The following is a 23,029-nucleotide window of genomic DNA, read 5'->3' as shown; positions in this document are numbered from 1 at the left end:
CGGGTCTCGGTACAGCTGCATAAAAGCTACATGTTTTCACTCACTCGGGGTTGTTTGTTCAGTGAGTGGAGAATGGGATTGGAGACGGAGGTTATAATAATAATAATAATAGTTAATAGTTCAAATTTAAAGTCAGGGCACAACAAGACACATCAAGGCAAAACAACAGAAAATAAAACCACTTAACGGCACAACAGTCTAAAAGACAGATACAAGTAATAGTGCTTGTCTTTAATTCAATCGAGGACACAAATAAAGACTTGAAGGACCGGTTTCAGGTTTTTCTGTCTGTTCATTATTAAACGCTGAGCGAATCAATCGCTCAGCTTCACCAAACTCCAACGCTCTGTTGTTTATTTCCTGGTTCCCGTTTCTGGCCTGATGTCCCCCACTTCAGCCGTCTTTGGCCGTGGTCTTTGGTAACCATTATGAATAAGAAGTGGTCTGTTCCAGTATTGAAACTAAAACTGAGAGTTCAACGGCACCCCACACTGTGATTACGTAGTGTTACGAAACTCAGTGAATGTTAGCCCTTGAAAATGAGACTGTTCTCCGGTTGTGCTTCCAAAGTCACTTCACGCACGATGCCCAGTGTGTCCACTAACAGTCACCTAATCTCCGACTGTTTTGTTGTGTCTCCTTGGGTATCATGTTATGTCGGGTTAGAAATTGGTGACCTGGTGGTTCGAGTCCAGACCCCGTTTTCTCTCCGTTCACCACACGGATACCGCATTAATACAAGACTACAAGCGTCAAAGTTGGCACTTTACCACACACACTTTCAAGGAGATACCGACAACACTACAAGACGATACCGTCACACTTACCGAGGGGGGACACATTACAAGAGATGACGACTCAGGCACCGAACACATGGTTAAGAGATATCACGCGCACTTTATTAGGTTTCCTACAAGGACACCTACGACCTAGCAAAGATACCGTCCCTTCCAAGCAACTATACGCGCCACACTAAAAGAGATACCGTCCACCACACTTTCCGACACACTACACTAGTACAGTCCCACTTCCGCAACTACAAGGACTAATACGTCAAACTTACGCGACACACACTTACAAGAGATACCGTCACCACTTTTACTGACACACTTAAAAGAGGATACCGAACTCACGTACCGTACACACACAAGAGATAGCCGAACACTTACGTGACACACTACAAGAGAGGTCACACTGCACGGAGTCACAGGCTACAAGAGATACCTACCATTACAACCTACCGTTAACACACTACAGATAATCCTTTACCACACCGAGACACACCAGACCTACACACTACAAGATACTTACCGAAGACACACTACACTTATTTAACCACTGGACCACCAAGCCTCAGGTTGGGCAGTGTGAGTGGCTGTGTGATGTTCTCTATGGCTGTGTGATGTTCTCTATGGCAGTGTGAATGGCTGTGTGATGTTCTCTATGGCTGTGTGAATGGCTGTGTGATGTTCTCTATGGCAGTGTGAATGCTGTGATGTTCTCTATGGCAGTGTGAATGGCTGTGTGATGTTCTCTATGGCAGTGTGAATGGCTGTGTGATGTTCTCTATGGCAGTGTGATATTTTGTGGTGTTTGATTGTTCTCTATGGCTGTGTGATGTTCTCTATGGCTGTGTGAATGGCTGTGTGATGTTCTCTATGGCAGTGTGAGTGGCTGTGTGATGTTCTCTATGGCTGTGTGAATGGCTGTGTGATGTTCTCTATGGCAGTGTGAATGACTGTGTGATGTTCTCTATGGCAGTGTGAATGGCTGTGTGATGTTCTCTATGGCAGTGTGAATGTTCTCTATGGCTGTGTGATGTTCTCTATGGCAGTGTGAATGGCTGTGTGATGTTCTCTATGGCAGTGTGAATGGCTGTGTGATGTTCTCTATGGCTGTGTGATGTTCTCTATGGCAGTGTGAATGGCTGTGTGATGTTCTCTATGGCAGTGTGAATGGCTGTGTGATGTTCTCTATGGCAGTGTGAATGCTGTGTGATGTTCTCTATGGCAGTGTGAATGGCTGTGTGATGTTCTCTATGTCAGTGTGAATGCTGTGTGATGTTCTCTATGGCAGTGTGAATGGCTCTGATATGGCAGTGTGTATGGCTGTGTGATGTTCTCTATGGCAGTGTGAATGGCTGTGTGATGTTCTCTATGGCAGTGTGAATGGCTGTGTGATGTTCTCTATGGCAGTGTGAATGTTCCCATATGGCTGTGTGATGTTCTCTATGGCAGTGTGAATGGCTGTGTGGTGTTCTCTATGGCAGTGTGAATGTTGTGTGGTGTTCTCTATGGCAGTGTGAATGTTGTGTGGTGTTCTCTATGGCAGTGTGAATGGTTGTGTGATGTTCTCTATGGCAGTGTGAATGGTTGTGTGATGTTCTCTATGGCAGTGTGAATGGCTGTGTGATGTTCTCTATGGCAGTGTGAATGGCTGTGTGATGTTCTCTATGGCAGTGTGAATGGCTGTGTGATGTTCTCTATGGCAGTGTGAATGCTGTGTGTGTGATGTTCTCTATGGCAGTGTGAATTGCTGTGTGATGTTCTCTATGGCAGTGTGAATGCTGTGTGATGTTCTCTATGGCAGTGTGAATGCTGTGTGATGTTCTCTATGGCAGTGTGAATGGCTGTGTGATGTTCTCTATGGCAGTGTGAATGCTGTGTGATGTTCTCTATGGCAGTGTGAATGGCTGTGTGATGTTCTCTATGGCAGTGTGAATGGCTGTGTGATGTTCTCTATGGCAGTGTGAATGGCTGTGTGATGTTCTCTATGGCAGTGTGAATGGCTGTGTGATGTTCTCTATGGCAGTGTGAATGGCTGTGTGATGTTCTCTATGGCAGTGTGAATTGCTGTGTGATGTTCTCTATGGCAGTGTGAATGCTGTGTGATGTTCTCTATGGCAGTGTGAATGGCTGTGTGATGTTCTCTATGGCAGTGTGAATGCTGTGTGATGTTCTCTATGGCAGTGTGAATGGCTGTGTGATGTTCTCTATGGCTGTGTGATGTTCTCTATGGCTGTGTGATGTTCTCTATGGCAGTGTGAATGGCTGTGTGATGTTCTCTATGGCAGTGTGAATGCTGTGTGATGTTCTCTATGGCAGTGTGAATGGCTGTGTGATGTTCTCTATGGCAGTGTGAATGGCTGTGTGATGTTCTCTATGGCAGTGTGAATTGCTGTGTGATGTTCTCTATGGCAGTGTGAATGCTGTGTGATGTTCTCTATGGCAGTGTGAATGGCTGTGTGATGTTCTCTATGGCAGTGTGAATTGCTGTGTGATGTTCTCTATGGCAGTGTGAATGGCTGTGTGATGTTCTCTATGGCAGTGTGAATGGCTGTGTGATGTTCTCTATGGCAGTGTGAATGGCTGTGTGATGTTCTCTATGGCAGTGTGAATGGCTGTGTGATGTTCTCTATGGCAGTGTGAATGGCTGTGTGATGTTCTCTATGGCAGTGTGAATGGCTGTGTGATGTTCTCTATGGCAGTGTGAATGGCTGTGTGATGTTCTCTATGGCAGTGTGAATTGCCTCGACAAAAACTGAAACATTTCTAAATGAACTAGTGTCACGGTTTCACATTGTACATGTCAGTGCCTCTCTGTACAAGAGGGCTTGTTGTGGAGCTGAACACATGTGAAACATGATTTAGAACTGACGGGTGGACGGATGACTCTTCAGCTGAAACCCCGGTATTACCCCCCACTAAACCCCCCCCCCCCCCCCCCAGCTCATTTCACTTGTGTTCTCAATTCAAGTCTAGTGTGCCACTCAGAACCCTTCCCATTCTGGATGCATTCTGAGCTTGGAGTTCAGTGATCATAGTGGCTATATTGTATTCTGGTCAGGATGAAATGATAAAAAACGTTAAATCCTTACTGACACTTTTATTTACACAGAGAGGAGTGCAATTTTTCTCAAACCCTTTTAGAACAGATCCCTGGTTTGGTTTACCTGAAGAGCACATTCTCATGTCCTGTGCAGCATGTCCGCCTGGCACCTAAATATGCAGCAAAATACTTAATTCCCAGGCTGGGAATGTCATCCTGCGCTTTGTTGAGCGACTAACACACTGTACAGAGCTTCTCAGCATTGCTGCTGCACTGCACCATCTGCACCCAGGAAGCCAGCCTGAGAGAAAGGAATTTTCATGACAGGACAGACCTTTCACAGTGTGACTTAAAGAGAAGCCAGAGCCAATTGCTAGAAGCGTCTGAGCCAGATTCATGAAGCTTGACAAAGCACTGAAGAAAGGTTTTAAACATCAACACCATGAAGTTTGAATTTATGTAATTTTTTAGCTGTAATTTTAAATGAATATGAAACATTCAAATATAACGGTTTATTATTACCTTCATACCTAGTTATATTACTGATCACAGCCTTACATTCTTATTCAAATCTAAATATTGTACTGTAGTTCTATAAGAGATAGGATTTGGTTATATGAATCTCATTAAATACATTAACTCATTAAACAAGCCCTTTCCCATAGTAAGAACCCTAGATTCCTTCAGTGGCCAACATGTGACATGCCATGACGAAAGTGGCTGCAAACTATCACAAAGATGATTTTGAAGAATTGCTTTCTTTGATCAGGCTGATGCATATGATCCATGCATGTTACTCCATTGACTCTTTCTTACGTATCCATGCGGCTGTCTGAATACAGTTATACATGCCTTGGTATAGGCCTGTGAGTGGACACCGTGTGGGGTCCACCTGGCTGGCCCCCCCTGCTCAGTGTGTACTTTGCTCAGTTCACTGCTACTGAATCCATTCACCTCTCACTGCCTTCTCCCTGTTCTGAATTTAAACCCTGAGAAAGACGTTTAAAAAAAAGGCCAAATAATAAACTATAAAAAAACAACTTTAATTAAGATAACTAATGTTTTTTAGCAGCTTTGTAAAAGCCACTATTAGGATTATCACATTTTGTCTGCCTGTCTTTGCGCTACCGTGCAAGCTGTCCTGTGATGCAGTGTTATTGTACTGGAGGTGCAAACTTGCTTAACGAAATGAAAACTGGCTTCTGTAGGTAAGTAAGTTTGTCACACATTGGGGGGTGGGGGGGGGGGGTCAAAGGTTATCATCATTGGCCACACATGGGGCACAGCTTTGGCCCATTCTAACATGGCAGATGTTTCTCGTTATTAAATGCAAGACTTACAGGGCAGCCCCCCTCTAACAGCCTGTCAGACTCAAATGTGCTCTGTGGCTCCATAGCTTCTACTGAATTGTAGTCAAACAAACAGCTTCTTTTTTTTTTGAGCACCAGGCCCCTTTCCTGATCAGTTCCAGTAGTTTCAATCCCCTTATGACCCACCACCGCCAATCAAACAGACACCCCTGCTCTGGCACCCAAAGAGGAGTTAGGATAAGAAAGGGGATTATACAGGAGTGATAGAAAAGCAGTGACCTGGCTTTCAGTGGGCTGGTCATGTGTACAACAAAAGGGGAAGGACAGTGATTAATTGACTTCTTGACTTTTTGTCAATATAATTTTATGGAAATAATCTGTTGGCTGTATTTTAGTAAACTAGGGTACATGTCTTACAATATATCCTAGTAAATAAATAAATAAATGAATTTGTGTTTTTGTTTTTTAGCACAGCCCCCCCCCCCCCCCCCCCCCCCCCCCCCCCCCCCCCCCCCCCCCAAAAAAAAAAAAAAAATATGACCATGCTTTACTATTTATTGTATTTATCGATACTTTTCTGTGATTTCCATCACTTTCCAAAACGTTTACTGTATTTGACTGCCCTTTGCTATGCTCTGATTGTGGCACACCTCAGTAAAATGTGGAAAATGAACCTCAAAGCAATACAAGCTGGTAGTGGAGTCATCCCATGACATCAACGAGATTCTAGAACTACCACTTCAGGTCACAAGGGACAGTGCAGCGAAAACTTGCCAGTGTTGATGTATTAACTTCTCAATACATCCACCATTCATCCCGAGATCTAGACATAATATTAGCAGTGGCAGGTTCTTTCTCTTTATTTAATGCTTATGTTGCCCAGTGGTGCCCTGATTGATGCATTCCGAGGTTTACAAAAAATTGTTTTTCCGTTGTGTTGTCCAATCCGATCACCAAACTTCTTTAAATCTGAATTCCTCCCAGTCAATGAAAAACCAGGCCGAATTAACAGGGGCTGGCACTTCACAGGGTGAAAACTGAATGATTAATGAGCGTGGCTCAGATCACCTCGAGGGATTGTCTCTCGAGTCTTTAGCAAAGAGCTGCTGTGTTTGCTTAAATGCTGGTTCCCTGCCGCTGTGTAAGACTAATCAGAGTTGGGTTCAGTCTCTATGCAGCTGAATGATAGCGCCGCTCCAATTTGCATTGTAGAGGCAGATATCCTCCATCATGCAATAGACTGTGGGATGAGCACATGAGAGCAGCGTTCACGGTCCTGCAGTCCCCAGTGTGAATCCTCAGATTACACAATTTAAGCTGTTCCGTTGCATTTGTTTCAAACGTATAGATTGATTGTCTTGATAAAAGCCTGTGACAAGGATATTGCATATGCAATAGTGGATTGAATTATGCATGTGTTCTGTACAGCAGCTCGAGTCTTTGAGAGAGATGAATAGTGTAACAATAAACATGAGAGGTCAGTCACAGGTTAGCAATATTACCACTTTGTGTTTTTTGTGGTTTGCTTGTTTTTGGTGCTTGTGAAAGAAGCTGGATTGTTAACAATAGAAGTGGAAATCTTGGCTCTCTCACTGACTCACTGTATGACCCTGAGAAAGTCACTGAACCTCTTTCTTTCAGGTGAGACGTTGTTGTAAGTGACTCTGCAGCTGATGCAAAGCTCACACACCTTAGTCTCTGTAAGCTGCCTTTGATAAATGTGTCTGCTAAATAAACAAATAATACAACAAGGAAATACAACTTTAAAGTAACATTTTTGCTTTTTTAAATAAACAAAAATAGAATTTCTAATTCTAAAAACATTGAGACAACACACTTAAACACCACCCCAGCAGTTGTCTTCTTGAACGAAAGTTGCACAGTAATTATGTCACATTAGCCAAACAGATTCTCAGCTGACTAGAGAAAGTTAATGATAGGGAACACAGAGGAAAGAAGTTCAGAATTACATATAGTGTGAGCCAAACGCCCTGACAGCTATTCCTTTCATGTTGGGTAGGAATGGCTAAAACAACCAGGTGTAAAATAAAACAAAAGACAGCTTGTTGTGGAACAAAAGCTAAAAGGGAAAGGTAGCCTGGGATGCAAACTGCAGCATTCAGTGTGGCAAATCTCTCCTCTGGGCAGATTATATATACATTCCTCCAGCCAGAATCTCTGAATGTGCTCATTTCTATGAGTCTTAAGTGGTGCAGGTTATGAAAAAAATAATAAAACAAAAAGCAACTTTGATATTGATTTAAAAAAAAAAAAAAATCCTTCCTAGAGTGTCTTTGATGAATAAAGCAACAACATTCATTTTCATGAAAACTCATGCATCAATAGCAAAGAGATAAAACAATAAGATCATTCTTCCAAATAACAGGACTTGCTATTACACAAGTTAGGATTTGGAGCGTATGTGTTTGTAAATGCACTCTCCCTGCAAGCTGACCTGTCTTCTCTTCCTCACCTTGCAGAATGCAATACTGGGCTGGGCGGATAGAGCAGGAGATCGACCGAGTGGTTCGGCTGGTCAGTGGAGTCCAGCAGATCAAAGGGGTGAGTCCACACTCCAGCATCGTGTGCTGCACACATTGCTGAAGACCCATTTGTCCCATTAGTAAAATGGAATGGGATATTGAATACTCTGACACTCAGGAGATTCTAGTCCACCAGGGTAGGAAAGCATCTGGTTTGCTGTTTGCGGTTCTACTCTTATCATGTGCTTTATAACTCTGGGCTATCCCATAGTATATCAGTGCCTATACTTGTCCACTACCCTCCAACACATTGCTATAGAACTGTGTACATTGGGGCTTTAAGATGTTTTCCTATGTGCTGCATTACACAGATTATATCTCCTGGGTAAACCGATGGAACCCATGTGTTCAGGCAATGCGGCCTCTTTTCATTTGTACATTCTGGCACTAGATCCAGCTGTATTACATTCTGTATGTTGGCAGTAGTCACAGAAATCAGAACCAGCAACACATTTGTGCACAGCGTCTGTTTTCAAGCTTGTCGTATCTGTCACTTGCCACAGCAATCTGGCGATGGGAAATGATTAGCTGGCGTTGCCTTGCGTTTTGTGTTCAATGTCGCTTTTGGATTGATTGATTCCCAAGATGCTGTTGTCTTGAAACTGAGATACACAATTGTCCATGTGTTCTGACGGGGGAGTTGTAAATGCATTCCTGGGAATATGTCACACGTTTGTAATTTCATTTTTAGAAATTTTAAAATGGTTGGTGTGAACTCTGTAGAGTTTGAGAAGTTGCTCTGCCTTAATAAAAAAAAAAAAGAAAGAAAAGAAAAGCTTACTCAGCAAACTGAGTAATAATCCCAGACCCCTATCATAATGAAAGGCAGGCAGATAGCAGCTGCAGAACTGCAATGTTACACTTCCTGGGGTTTTTGTTCTCTGTAATTCTCTCTGTATTTTTACAGTTACAGCATCAGTAATAATCTAAATGAGGTTACTATGAATTAAAAAGGGGTGCAGCGTAAGTAGGCGTCAGGTGTGCAGAATTCCAAACAGTTCAGGTCAGCTCTTTCTTGTTTAACCAGAATGAAATCCCAATAAGTACCACTCAACCCACGCTTATTCACAAGATCAAAGAGGAAGCACAATTAAACAGTTAACAATACAAACCCTTCTGTAGCGATACACAGAGCTAATGAAACTGCAGAGCTGTGCCTTGTCTTCTTCATGTGCTTGTTCCCTTCGATAGAGCTTCTCTCAGCTGAATCTCTAGTCATGTCTCTCCCCTTGTCATCTCACATCGTCCTCTCCACGTGCTGCACTCCAACCCCTGCCGTGCCTCCCTCTGTAGAGGGAAACCCCATTTATATTCTTTATAATAACTTCCAACCCCTTGGAAACAGCCCTTCCTTTTGATTACACTCTGGTTTGAAGGACAGTAGGTGAGGGGAAGGTTGTGTTATGAAGAGCACTGTCTAACCTCTTTGTGACATCGTTGCTTGTCAGTCACACAGAGGCCCTTTGTCATCGTTTTTTCTATCTTTTGAGGATTTGTATTTGATGCTGTCATCCAAACTTGTATTAAATGTAATGAGCCATTATTGGCTTTTTGAAAGAGTGTTGAATGCCCTATTTAAATTTTTCCATTGAAATTAAATTGCATTGTCGCTTAAAATAAAAAAAAACTGAAAGCAGTCTTCTAAGCCCTATGTTGTAGCACTTCTCACTTTATATAAAAATGCAGCATTCCTATTTGTGCCTTTTGCAGAGTAGAGTTAGAGTCCAGATTCCATTGAAGTAGGTTCTATTCTCTGTGTTCTCTGTTTAAATAATATGTATGACTTGAACTGAATTTTGTCATTTTATTTAGACAAAAACTTTGTTAATAACCAGGGGAAATGATAATACAAAGAGAGATGTATCAGAAAGCACCAGGAGAATAAACTGGTATGTGATTCATAGCTAGCTGCTGCCTGACAGTGTGTAAGCATGAAAGAAAGACATCCATTTCAGAGTTATTCTGGAGAGAACTGCACTTCTCTTAACATTACTTTGGAAGCTTGGTGGTCTGTCTCTGTCTGTCTTTGTCCAAGCACATTATCTTGTTCGAATTATTTTTGGTCAGTGTTATTTTTCTTTATTGTTAAATGCAGTGCGGAAAACTCTGTTTCCTGTTTAAAAACTCAATCCCGTGACATACAGTGGAATTCCATCAATGCAGAAAGCATTTGTTGTAATTTATATGCTTCTCTGTGACGTATCGTGTGTGCCTGTGTTACAATAACCATTTTGAAAGTGTTATCTAAAGCAAGAATACTCATATTAGGGGTTTAATCCCATTGTCTCAGTATGTTTCAGTAAACTTGTCTGCTAAGCTGCCAGGGCTTTGATTGAGCTGAGCTTCAAATCAACGGTCCCCAGTTTAGTTACTGCCCCCTGGAATTTCACATACTGTATTGCAGTCACAGCTGATGTAGCACTTGCTTTTCTGTGTGTTTCAATCTCCTGGGGACACTTTAGTTTAAGGATATGTTTAAACAATTTCTAATCCATTTACAAACGTGTTATATTTCTGCATAACAATATCTATAACCATAGCAACCTAAAAATAACAACAGGCTTTAGCAATGTTGTTCAAACATGTAAGAGATATTTATAATAATCCTTCTTTTACACTTGTAATACACTAATTTAATAAGCTGTTATTCCTTCTTAATCATCTCTAAAACCTTTATTGATTTGTATATTCTATAAACAGATCTTGGACCTAAAGTGGAACCAACAGCAGCAGAGCCTTTCTGAAAGTGGGGGTCCAAAGTCCGGTTTTAAAAATGTTGGGGGGGGCGGGGGGGGGCATGCCTTGTTTTATTTCATTCTTTTGGTGGTGGTGAAATTAAGATTTTCGCTGCCTTATCCAATATTATTGCCTTCTAAAGTGCATTCTTTAATTATCTATGTATATTTCCCATTTTAAAAGTAATCTATTTCTCGCCCTGAAAGAAACTTTGTCTCACAGGCAAAGTAAAGACTGCACACTGAGGCTGTCTCGTCTGCCTTTGAACTGGGTGATGTATTCCTCTCCCAACAATTAAATAGTGCTGATCACAGTTGCTGTTCAGAACTCTGCTCAGAACAACTTTACCGTGCCAGCTCAAATAATCAAGAAAACTAAACTGAAACTTAAATCTCAAAATAATGTAGATTTCCTAACATTTACAAATCGAAGATGCCATCAACAGTAATTGCATTACTGCTTGGGCAACGCACATTGAAATTGATTTTTTTTTTCTAGACCTGCTTTAAATAAGAACTTTTATAACAATAAACATTTGTTTCTATTCTTTATTTACAAGGTAGACATGAAAAACTAAATATTCCACAATTCACTGTTTTTCAAGTAAACGCTTCAATATTTAGGAACATGTATCATTTTTTTTGCTTTAATACCAAATGCAGGTAAAAGAGCAACTTTTACCATCAAAAACATACAGCCCTAATTATAACACACACACACACACACACACACACACACACACACTTACTTCAGAAATGCAATGGGTACAGAGGTGTAGTCTCCCAAAACGTAAAGTCTGGGTTGTTTGATAAGGGGATCTCTGCTCTGCTAGTGAACCCCAGAACAACGATGCTGAATAAGAAATGTCACCTACGTTAATGTGTTTGTGTGGGGCGAGGCCCAGAGGGAGAAATCCTTAAACCGATAGTAACTTTGACATGCGTGGTGCGAGCAAGCATCCACATTCAAGACCAAGAGAAGCAATATGTGGGGCCCTTGTCAAAAAGTCGGGGCCACGGCTCCCCTGAGTCCCAAATCAATATGAAGTTCTCATTCATCACAATCAGCTCACTCTGAAGATTGACTAGTACACATTCCCCTCTAGTTTAGTTTTGTGTATCAAATGAGAACTCTGCTTGTTCCTTTATTGAACCCTTGCTTGCCAAGGCAAGATAAACACCTCATATTTTTACTCTGTTATTAAACCTCATGCTGAAGAACTAAAGCGATTCTTTGATATCATTTGAAAGCAGAGGCTGCTGCGTGGGGAAACGGAGGGATTACAAATACAATAAAGAACAGAGATGATTTTCACTGATCCCTAAATCATCTCCATATTAACTAACAGCACTGTGAGTACTGTTGGCATTTCCCATCGCTTGAAAGCAACCCCCCCCCCCCCACACACACACACACACACACACACACACACACACACACACACACATACCGTGCTGGGGTGCGGGTGGATGGAGCAAGTCCAGGATATCTGTAGACTGTCCAGCATGTGTTCACTACAGGGTGGGTCACTATTTTAATAGAGAAGGCCCAGCTTATCTCCTGGCTGAAATCCAGACCCTAACATAAAACTCTTTAGCATTTTTTTTTAGAAAGCCCTTTGTAGGTTAAAGCACAGTACAAACAAATAAATCAAACTGTAAAATAAAACAGACCACAAGGTAAGACCTCCATAACTGTCCTGCTTTCAGGGACTCTAAGGGGTTAAGTCCACCCCCCCCTCACCGCTGTTGTTGTTTCCTGCTATCTCGCACAGATGTTTGGTCTCAGACCTCAGGGCCCCAGTTGACAGAAAATATAAACGCTGTCCCTTCGGCAGGAGGCTTGCACATCCGGTACTGTCCTAAGAAAACATCATGATCGTCTGACAGGGGATCTATTTAGCTCAAGTCTTCAACTTTATCTTTAGCTACTCTTAAATACTCAATACTCATAGAACAACCCTCTGTACTGGGCATTGCTGTTCTGCAGAAAACTGGAAAAACTGAGCCACGTTGCAACCTCTGGAAAGGTCCCTCAAGGTGTTTGTGTTTTGGGTATTAAATATTTCTACTATTATGCTACATACTATGATACTAAAGATAATACAATAAATAATATAATAGCCTTTATGCTTAACCTTCCAACAATATCACTGCAGTTGCTAGCCCCTGCTGGAAAAAAAAGTGCAAGCGTTTGAATGATTTGCTGCACAGTTAATCCAATTTGAAAGAACGATCTGTTTCCTATTGCGTAATTCATCCAAACTCAGTTACAATAACACTAATGAAGGCAGTAAGCCGGAAACTATTTCTCTACTTGACTCCGTTTCTTTGATCTATTTTTCGTGCACAGTAACTGTATTTCTTTAATTAGTTTATTACCCAGGACAGGACTGCAGAGCCGTTTACGTCCTGGTTTGCTTATGCTCATGTGTTTTTGTGAAAGATCCCTTTTTGTAAAACCGATATGTCCACCTCAGTGTCTCCCTTGAATCCAATCCAATAAAAGGGTTTAGGCAGATTGAACAGCGCTGAACAGGAGAAGTGATACATCAACTCTCTAACGCGCTTGCCCTCTCGAGCCACAGATCAGGAGCTCAGCCTCAGATTGTACCGTAGTTACCAGTTACCAGGACAGCTCAACATTTCTTCTTTTTTGTCTCTTTTTGTTGTCAAATCCTTGCCCTAGGAGAGCAAATTTACTTGACTTTTGAGGCTGTTACTCTGAATCAGAATCATGAGACAGCCCTGAAGTACTCTGCCACAGCCTTAACTAAAAATAGCCATTGTCTTTTTTCAACCCATTTATAGTCAAAGGTAAAGCCCTTTACCAGCAATAACATGTTAAACCCATAAAGCCTCCTGGATGAAGTTTTTATGCATTAACGATGGTTCTGCCTTGATTACAGTGAGTGCAGGCGAGGAACCAGCACATTCCTGACTGAGCGAGATACAGTAAGAGAACACAAGAAACACGTGGCCTGTGTAGCACACACGTCTGCTTAAACGGGCTGTCCCTCACATGACTGATTCTTTTGTTGTGCAAAATAAACTGGTCAGTTTGATGCACAATGGGCAAGAGAGCAGATCTGATGAGACAAAGGGGTGATAGCAGATGCTCAGTTGGCAGGTGCTTCCCTATTCACTGCAGCAGCCTGTCCAGCTAGACGCAACCTGTTCTCAAAGCAAGCAGCTCTGAGATTCGATGAAAGGGCAGGCTGCTGGCCCTGAGTGACCCCAGCTGACTGCTTGCACTTCTCATTGTGTTGCAAGGGGAATGACCCCTCCTCTGGGTGACTGCTCTACCCAGCACTGCCCTTTAGAGGGACCTCTTTATTTACGAAACAAAACACAAGAAAAACACTTGAATGTTCGCTGTTAGCTGTTAGCTGCAGCGGCCAGGTGCCAGGTCACATCTACCCACAAGCAAGGTGATACAATAAGAAACATGTTAATGTCTCTGCATGTCAAGGCCACACAGTTCATTCAGGGGTTTCCACAGAAAAAGACTCTTCCCTAGGTTTATGAAATGCAGGTTTGCTGTTGATGGCTTGTGCCTGACTTACTGCAGAGTGCAGTTTTTTAGTGTGTTTTAAGGAAATGGATTGGGTTCATTCAGCTTATAGTACTATATGGTGAACTAGAGACACAATAATTATTATACATTATTCACAGAAGGTTTATTCTGCAAGGAGCAAAGTGGGTTGTGCTTCACTGGCACGTGCTCCACATCACACCCTAGGTCTTTATTAATTTAAAATACTTTTTTTTACCAGGATAAACTTGACTGACATGCAAGAGTGACTGAGTCCTGTTCTGCTGCCAGATCAGTCTTTAAAACCTGCACATCAAATTGAGTGGAACCTGCAGGGAGCTTCTGATTTGCTGAGTTGTATGGCTCTGTAGGGGGCCTGCTCAAATGCTGCACAGGTGTGGTGCAGCCAGCTTGCAGAAGCACATTCTTTATATTCTTCATTGCGTCTGAAGGCAATTCACACAGGGTTATGTTAAGCCTGAACATCCGCAGGCTCTCTGCTGTGTTCGGCACAGCTGATCCACTGTACAGAGGAAGATGTTTGATTGCAGATATGTATCCAGCAGTAACAAGAGTGACCTCCAAAAGTTTTCGATGCTTACAAATTTCAGTTTTACCATATGGGGCCTGGTAGAACAGTCCTCCATTACATCCTGCAGAGTTGCTTGTTGCTGTACTGGGTGCAGGATTACGCTCTATGGAGGCTTTGCAAGTATAGACCTGTTTTTTTATACATTTTGCATGGCTGCTTGTTGTCACAGGAAGGCTATCCGTTTCATTAGTTTCTGCACCGACGCCACTAAATTGACAGAAGGTTTGTCAGTTTCGGCATCAGAGCCTAATTTAGCAATGGGAAAATCTCTGAATAGCAGAAGTTATTTAGAAAACCCAGATAATGACTGGCTAGATTGGTCCCAGGAGCGATTGAAATCAGGCCGTTAGGACAGAGAGGGAAGTCGTTTTCGACTTAACGTGCCTGCCAGCTCTCTGAAGCATGGCTCTGTTTGAAAGGTTACTCCGGGGAATGGATGCAGAGAAGACCAGTCGCTTGCTGCCTTTCTGTGGCCCTACAACAGCTGAGGCAAACAGACCTTTCTTCTTCCTCCTGCAATCTTGCTTTTTCAGCCACTGCTTTCATTTCGCAGCTTTGCATCATTAGTTATTTTTTTATCTTTTTGCTGCTGTGCTGTAAGAGGTTGATATTTCGGTTGCATTTCGGTCAAACTGATGCGGAAAAGCTGCAAGCTGCAATCATGTTACTCAACACAGTGCTGGCACCTGTTCCTGGCTAAGCAGTCTGCCAGTGTTTAACCACTAGGGAGCTAACAAATCCCAGGCTCTCCTGATATAAAACAAGTGGAGTTTTACTGCAGGGTAGGTTTTATTTCATTTTTTGGTGCTTATTTTAAACCATTTACGATTTTGATGGCTTTCGCTTTTTATATACAGTATGAAATTAGTGTTTTTGGTTACTTTCCAAAATGCTTGGGCTTTTTTTTCTGTCACAGTATGTATAGTAACTCGACAGTGCTTGCCCATTTAAGTACCTTCTTTCCTTTGCTGTCTTCCACAATGAAATCCTTATGGTCATGGGCACATTCTTCTGGGGTAAAGTAGCCGTGTATGCAGAAACACACACCTTTTTTTTTTTTTTTTACATTTCGCCACAATGTGCAATTCTGTTTTAAAATCTCTAAATCTCGCAAGCGGCATCTCCAATAGAAATGTAGGAATTTGCTGCCACTCAGTAGGGGGTGGGTTTAAAGTATTCCCAACGAATCAACGACAGCTACAAGTCAGGAAGGAGGGACATTGCCCAACTGCACGGGGAAAGGGAGTTTGTTTTTGTATTTTTGTAGTAGTTTTTTTTATTTAGTATGGGAAAGGGGTGATGTCAACATGAATTGAGGAACCATTTCCTATAAACCGTTTTTCCTGTGTTTATTGGCTATGCACCGATTTCATTTTTTTGTATCGGGGGGTGTTTTATTAGTTTTTATTGGTTAAAAATGAAAATAAGAAGCCCTATACATATTTTACCTTACAGGCTGCTACTGACAGCATGTAGACTAGTCAGTAGTTTATCATTGGTTAACATGCACCTTGATTTAGTGACCTTGATTAAGGGACAGATGCAACCAGGATACAGCACTGTACAATCGTGCATCATTTGAAATGCTGCTTTTGCTGTTTTGCAGCTCGCCAACAAGCAGCTAACTGCTCAGGGTATTTATATACTGCTCAGTCAAGCGCTTGAGTGATATCATGGTTAAAATACAGTAATAGAAATACAAAAATACAGACCATTTGGGAGACCTGGAGCGGCCTTGTGTTGCATATTATAAATAATTATTAATTATAGATATTGTGATGCAAACACCATAACTGCCCCGCAATGCTTAAGCCCTCACGGCGACAGCAACAGAATCGCATTCTGTTAAAATAAATGCACATAAAACACAATGTTTTAAACCGATAATTCTCATCTCGGGAGAGGGTGAACTCTGCTGCTTTCCCTGTCGTTCTCGATCTTGTTCGTAATACAATTCTGTGTGCTACCGTAAACAGATGTTTAAATAATCATAGTTATGATAGCAATAATAAAATGGAAAAAAATCTAATTTATTTTCTAATTACCCCAGTCATGCCTATCTTGCCAGCCTGCTAGTTTGAAAGTTTCTCATATTTATATCTCTGTTCACCAGAGCTGGTGTGGAGGATCTGTGTTAATAAAATACGCCGTCCCTCCCTTTCCTTCTCTGCACTCATCCGCACCTTATTTAAATTTGACAGGCCCTCTGTAAACACGTGTATCTTTTAATTATTTATTTATCTCTCTCTCTCTCTGTCTATCTATATCTACCTCTCTTCTCTCCTCCTGTATGTCTGTAGCCTGAACAGCCAAGCCCATTCCAGATGACCATAATTGACGTTTAAAAAGCAAGGCACGTGTGTTTAAGGAACTAAAGCATCTAAAATAAGTATTTTTGAAAATGATAGCAGTGAGTGAGGTTGTGGTTGTGGTGTTCATTATCAGCACCATTGCTGCTGTACAGGAGCTGCAGCGTTATTACTTTATAATATTACAGCAGCGCTGGCACTTCAATACTCTTCTGTACCCGACTGTATTGTATTGTGTGCCTCTTTGGGGGCAGCTCAGTGCCATGGTTGGATTCCAATTGCTTGGATCTTATCAGCAAACTGTTCCGTGACCTCCCATTGTAATCCCATGCAGCCTCCATTCATTGGCAGTGCCAGCATGTGATCCTCAACAGGTAGTTACAGGAGTCTACGTTTTCTGTAACCCTGCAAGCCAGACAATCAGCCGCCTTTGTTTAGTAATGATCCTGATTGAAAGCCAACTAATGCATCCAATTTTCAATCTAATTGTTCAGACAGTGCTGACAGTAATGACTTGTTCTGTTACATTACACCTTGAGGTTCCAATATTTGCACACTGGCGACCACCTGCTGCCAATCACACAGGACAAGAACAATAGGGGATATTGACATGTCGGGGCCATGGTGCATTTCATAGTGGCATCTGGCCAACCCACCCACCTGTGATGGTTTTCTCATGTCAAGCAGGGTGTGTCTATTGATAGTATTGTTAGTGGGAATGAATGTATTTTGAGTATTGCTTTCAGTTGCTGTTGCGCAGAGCTGGCAGGGAAGTGACACCAAAATAACAAATTAGATGAAGGTTGCACTTTGCCCACTGCTGTTGTGGTTTTCATGATTTTGATGAAAGGTTTTTGTTATTACAGATTTCAGGAGGTTCATAAGACGGTCTAGTGGTGTGTTTTTACCCCCGTACTGCTGGCATTCTATAACACTGAGTGAGACACCACAGGTGCCTGCAAATTACTTACCAAAAGCTTATAACAAAAAAGAAAACTCAGGTTTGCAACCAGATCCATTTATTAATATATGTCACTGTAGAGAACTGTCAGCTGATGTTCGTTTCATGCGCAGATTTAGCAGGAACAGCTTTAAACCTGCATACAATCCTTGCACCGGGGTCGGCTTGCTAATATTGAGCACATACACACAAATCCCACTGCCTGCAGTTTCCCTTTGATTGGATTGAGCAGGTTGTCACAGCACTGAAAGGAGAATATTATCAAACGGTTCCTGTGATGCCTCGTCGTTCTGTTCTGGAATCTTCTTGATTTCCGGAGAGACTCTCCTGGCTGGAGGGGAGTCTTGGGGGAGCTAGCTGCACTGCCGATAAGCAGCGCTCACTCTGGGGAATAAGCACAAGGCTCTGCTGCCCGGGGATGCCTGGGTACTGCAGGCAACTACCGACATCAGCAGCTTTGTGATTAACCCGGGAATGTGCCCCTGGTTAAAGGAAACAAAAAAGACAAATCATGAAACAAACGAAGCTACGGAGAGAGGGAGAGAGGGAATGAGTGAGAGATAGAGATGACCAGCAGTACTGAAGATAACAGCTGCAATAGACACACATATATATATACACATATGTACAGTTCATTATTCAGATTTATTCCTGTTGTAGGTTACCCTTCATAAGGTGTAACGTCTCATTTCCATGCAGCCATTTTTATTTATTTATTTTTTACAGCTCATAAGTAAAAGGTGCTAAAAGGCCAAGTGACTCAGGTACCTGGGCTCACACAACTTGTACATGAGAGAGGAAGGGTGAGAGGGAGAGGGAACAGAGAGAATGAGAGAGAAAGGTAGAGAAAAACAAGAGAGGAAGAAAGAGAGGAGAGAGAGAAGGGGGACGAGAAAGCAGAAGGGAGAAAGAGGAATATATCCTGCATGTTCTTAAAGAGTGAACGGCTTCAGATACCATTTTCCTTTTGCTCCGTTATTGATTTTAAATCAATGTGCTCAATACAATAGCCATCTAGAACTGGTCTTATTGTGTTCAGTGTTGCCTGTCAATACCCAGGTAGAGCTTTTGATTCCAAAGAAAGTTATGTGGGACAGGACCTTCTGTTCTATATTGTAACTATCCCGTATCACTGAGGAGGCGGTCAGATTCTAGAAAAAAAAAATCCCTTTCACATGCTAATTCTACAGTAAATTGACTGCTGCCTTCAGGGACTGTTACATGTCCTATTAAATGAATGTAGCGCTGTAGTAAGCCTATGCCTGGTTTTTAAAAACCATCTGCTTCAGTAACCAGCTTGAGAGCAGTCGAGGTGTGTCCCAGTTCCCAGCTAGCCCCCAGCTCACCCCTCCTTCTCTCTCTTGTTCTCTCCTGCAGTGTTGTGCAGCAGAGCTGGCTGCCACTGCACACGGGACTGTGCTGAAAGATCCAGGTCAGGTGTTGCAATGATTTGAGCTGCTGTCTGTGCCGCTCCAGCACAAGACCCACTTTCCACAGTGAGCAATGTGCAGACGACTGCAGCCATTTCCTGTTCAGACTTTGCCTGGCTCTGTCAGGTCCCGGCAATCAGCCATCCCGTTCGCATCGTAAAGAAAGAACGCTCCAGTATAAAATCTGCTTCTCTATCTGCAGTCTGAGCGCGACCAAAACAAAATGAATAGTCTGTTAAAACTGTAAATGTTTCCAATTGGTATAGAATGTAAAATGTTACTGCTGCTGTGTTGTTATCCCCCGGAGGACATCCAGCTTACTGGATTCATTTCTCTAGGCAGAAATTGTAATACATAAAACAAAAGAGAACAAAATAACCAGCGATGGCATGTGTAATCTACTCTCCCAGTAGAGAAAGGCAAGCTCGCTTGCACTGGGGGTCATGGGTATGTTCCCTTGATATTTCATGACTTGATAAGGTATGTGAGGGAGATTTAGGCCCACTGTGGATTTGAGTAGTGGCTGTGTGTGGCATGTTTGTGGCAAGAACATTTTATTTCTATGCTTTGTTCCTTTTAGTTCTGGTTTATCAGGCAGCCGTACTGCAGATGATTTTGTTTTTATCCACTATTGTGAAGCCAAATTAGTGGATAATGTGCCTCTCTTTACTCCCACGTGCCTCATTTAAATAACCTTCGAAATCGGATTAAAGTTAAAACAGCGGCACACCAATACACTGCTTTAAAGAAAAGCACGGGACCTCGGCACGGTGGCCTGTGTGGGGTTTGTCTCATTCTCTTTCTGTTTGACAATGTAGCTGAAGATTTGCTACTGCTTCCATTTTGTGTTTAAATCCAAAACTTTAACTGCCATGGCTGCAAGATCATTTAAATCAGCATGAGCCGTTTCATTTGCATTTGGAAGATATCTTCAAAAATGGTGCCTTCAGCAGTGTACAGTAGCAATATCTGTGTTCTAATCCCAGATTGTGAATCTTATTTTTCTTCAGGATGCTTTGAAGTAATACATTTACAATCTTCTGTTGTACATACTAGTACTACATACAGTACTGTAATGAACATGCGCCAAATAAACATGACATAGAACAAGGGGCCTGATTTATCAAGGTGTCCACTAAAATACAATTTATGAAAGCAATATCAAAGAAAGAAACAATTCAGAAATTTAGGACAAAAGAATAGTGGTTTGTAACACTAGCCTCAAAAATAGAAGACGACCGTTACCTTAGTAACGTAACACCTTGTGAGGTGTGGTCATAGAGCCTTTAACCTCATCTTAGTAACAACAACGCATCTCACACAGCACTGACCGTTACAATATCAGCTGTTCAAACAGCGAGGGAGCCCTGGCTGATCCTCCTGTGTGGTGGCTTCTTGCCCAAGGAGGACTGTCCACGTTACCGTGGATACGATACCTGATCCACCCTCCCCAGTGCACACTTCATTAAAAATTCAAAGATAGACAGACGACTCGCCTTCAATCACCCTTAATTGCTGTGTGGATATTCTTATGTTTTTATTGCAGTGTTTTGGCACTCCTACAGCACGCTTTCCATCTACAGAACACAAATACAGTGCTGCAGCAGCTCATTAACAGAGCTCCTCAGGGACAGCTCGCCTCAGCTCTGTACTGTAGAGCGGTAAAGCAGTTTTAATCCTCCTGTTCAAAAGCAAAGTCCTTGGATCGATAGAGTTATTTTTTCCTTTCCATGTAAAACCCACAAGGCAGACCCTTGTAGTAAAGAAAGCAGAGGTAGGGTAATAGCATATGCAGTAACATACTCACTACAGCCCTTTGATATTGATTTCTATTTTAATCGCAGCATGAGTTGTTCTGAAATGTGTACAATTCACCGTGTCTGCAATTCAATCAAAGTGTATGAAGCTGCCATAGCTACATTTTAGAATTCATCTGGTGGCTACATTATTTAAAGCGAATGCACTCCCCTTTTCTTCTTCTGGTAGTGGAGTGTCAATCACATAAAGCGGGCGTGAGAAGAACAGGGTCAGCTTGACACTTGTTTTAAATGCTTTTTTCACCCTCACAATCATTTTGCTGCCGTCCACTTCTTGAAAAAAAACTGTGACAACAGGTTATTATGAGTATCTTTCTGTAGCTCAACCCCTATGATTTTCATTGGCATTTTTGCAACAGCATGCAAGGTGGAGTTGTGTGGCAACACAAAAATAGATTCAGGTTCAAATGTGTGTTATTATATTCAAGCTACAGGTAGGTATATACCATAAACTGTACAAGTATAAATATTATTTAGGGGTTAATCCATACTCCATAAAGTGGTACCATTTCTTTGGGACTAAATTGCAATTTAGTTAGTCTGCAATGTAATGGCTCTGTATCTGCAACACACCTCAGTCCACCATCACTCCACTACTTCAGTGCAACTGCACTTTATCCATAGAGACTCCCCATACATAGACCAGTAGCACTTAATCCATACAGGCGCCCCATACATAGACCAGTAGCACTTTATCCATACAGACGCCCCATACATAGACCAGTAGCACTTAGGCATTGCCAGTTTTTTTCTTGCCACCTATGGTCCTAGACCTCTTCACTGGGATAGCTGTTCAGCTGGCAGTCTCTTTTCTCAGCTTGTTACAGAAACCCATGTTCCTGTCTTGAGAGCCTGTATGTCTGAGTAAATTGATCTGATTCCTATTCACTCTGACACGTCTTTTGTCCCTGTTGCAATTATTAGAATAATAGTAATAACAAATAGCATGAAAACCTGCCTTTCAGTAGCTTTATTGGTGCCTTTTGTATTCCTGGCATGAATGAATCTTGTAAAAGGTCAATAAGTAAGCAGTTACCTAGCAGTATTTTTCAGTCCCCCTTTGTCCGGCTTGCATGGAAAGGCAGTGAGATATGCTCCTATTAAAAAATGCAGGCATAGTTATGTCGAGCAGTGTCTGCAATGAGGCTACTTGAAAGCCTGTTATTATGAACAATGCGCTATGGGCTACCCCATAGGTATTACCATGGCAGTATTTTCCTTTTTTCTCTGAATATGCTCTTGAGAACAGTTTTATAAACACATGCAGTTTGAGCCAGGTCTGCTGCATAGCATAGGTAGAGCAGAAAAGTGATAGTTCTGGTGCAAAGAAGCATTGATGCTGGGACAAATACTGTAAAGAAATTATTGAAAATGCGTTGCTTGAAATGCATACAGAGGCAAAAGAAATAACTTTTTGTGCATGCTGTATTCATGTTTTTTTTTTCATATACAGTAAATCACAAAAGACCGTTGGGGATTTGCCAGTAAATTAAGAAAAATGTTCTTAAAGGACTGCTGATCTTTTCTCTTACCTTTTATTAGCATTAGCATTGGTGTCTCTTCTGGTCCTTCGGTTCTTCGGTAGTAAATTATACGTCAGTTTGGAATTTGAAAACTGGAATGAAAAGTTGCTGCAGCTTCCTGGTACTGAATCATTTCCTGTACTGTAATGCACTGTAGCTCAGTTTCACAGCAATGGTCTAGCTGCTGTCAGGTCATGTGACCTACCATGAAGGAGATTACTTTGTTCCAGGAAGATGCATTTTTTCTTTTTTATTAGCAGTGCTGTACTTGAAAAATCATCATAAAAGTATAAAAAAACCTTGCAAATCTCAACAGACATTCGGTGTATAATGCTGCCAGTGCTAATAAGGGGTAAGAAAAATTGATTTTGCTTAGCACTCCTTTGAGCCTTGGTTATAACAAGTTGCAAATTAAGAACAGTTTGTTAAAAAAAATAATAATAATA

At 41.9% G+C, this 23,029-nt stretch overlaps 1 protein-coding gene across 1 annotated transcript in view; it reads left to right on the top strand.

The window, feature by feature from the left end:
- Positions 1–23,029, top strand: part of LOC121298155 (voltage-dependent calcium channel subunit alpha-2/delta-2-like) — a 208,196-nt gene that overhangs the window by 5,727 nt on the left and 179,440 nt on the right. The window contains exon 2 of the mRNA XM_041225052.1: positions 7,619–7,700. Within this exon, the coding sequence (XP_041080986.1) occupies positions 7,619–7,700 (82 nt within the window). The remainder of the gene's footprint in view (positions 1–7,618; positions 7,701–23,029) is intronic.

Source organism: Polyodon spathula, chromosome 23 (assembly GCF_017654505.1).
Source record: "Polyodon spathula isolate WHYD16114869_AA chromosome 23, ASM1765450v1, whole genome shotgun sequence".
In the NCBI taxonomy this organism is placed as follows: domain Eukaryota; kingdom Metazoa; phylum Chordata; class Actinopteri; order Acipenseriformes; family Polyodontidae; genus Polyodon; species Polyodon spathula.
The sequence above is the reverse complement of the archived record's forward strand: the minus strand, read 5'-3'. Positions and strand labels throughout refer to the sequence as shown.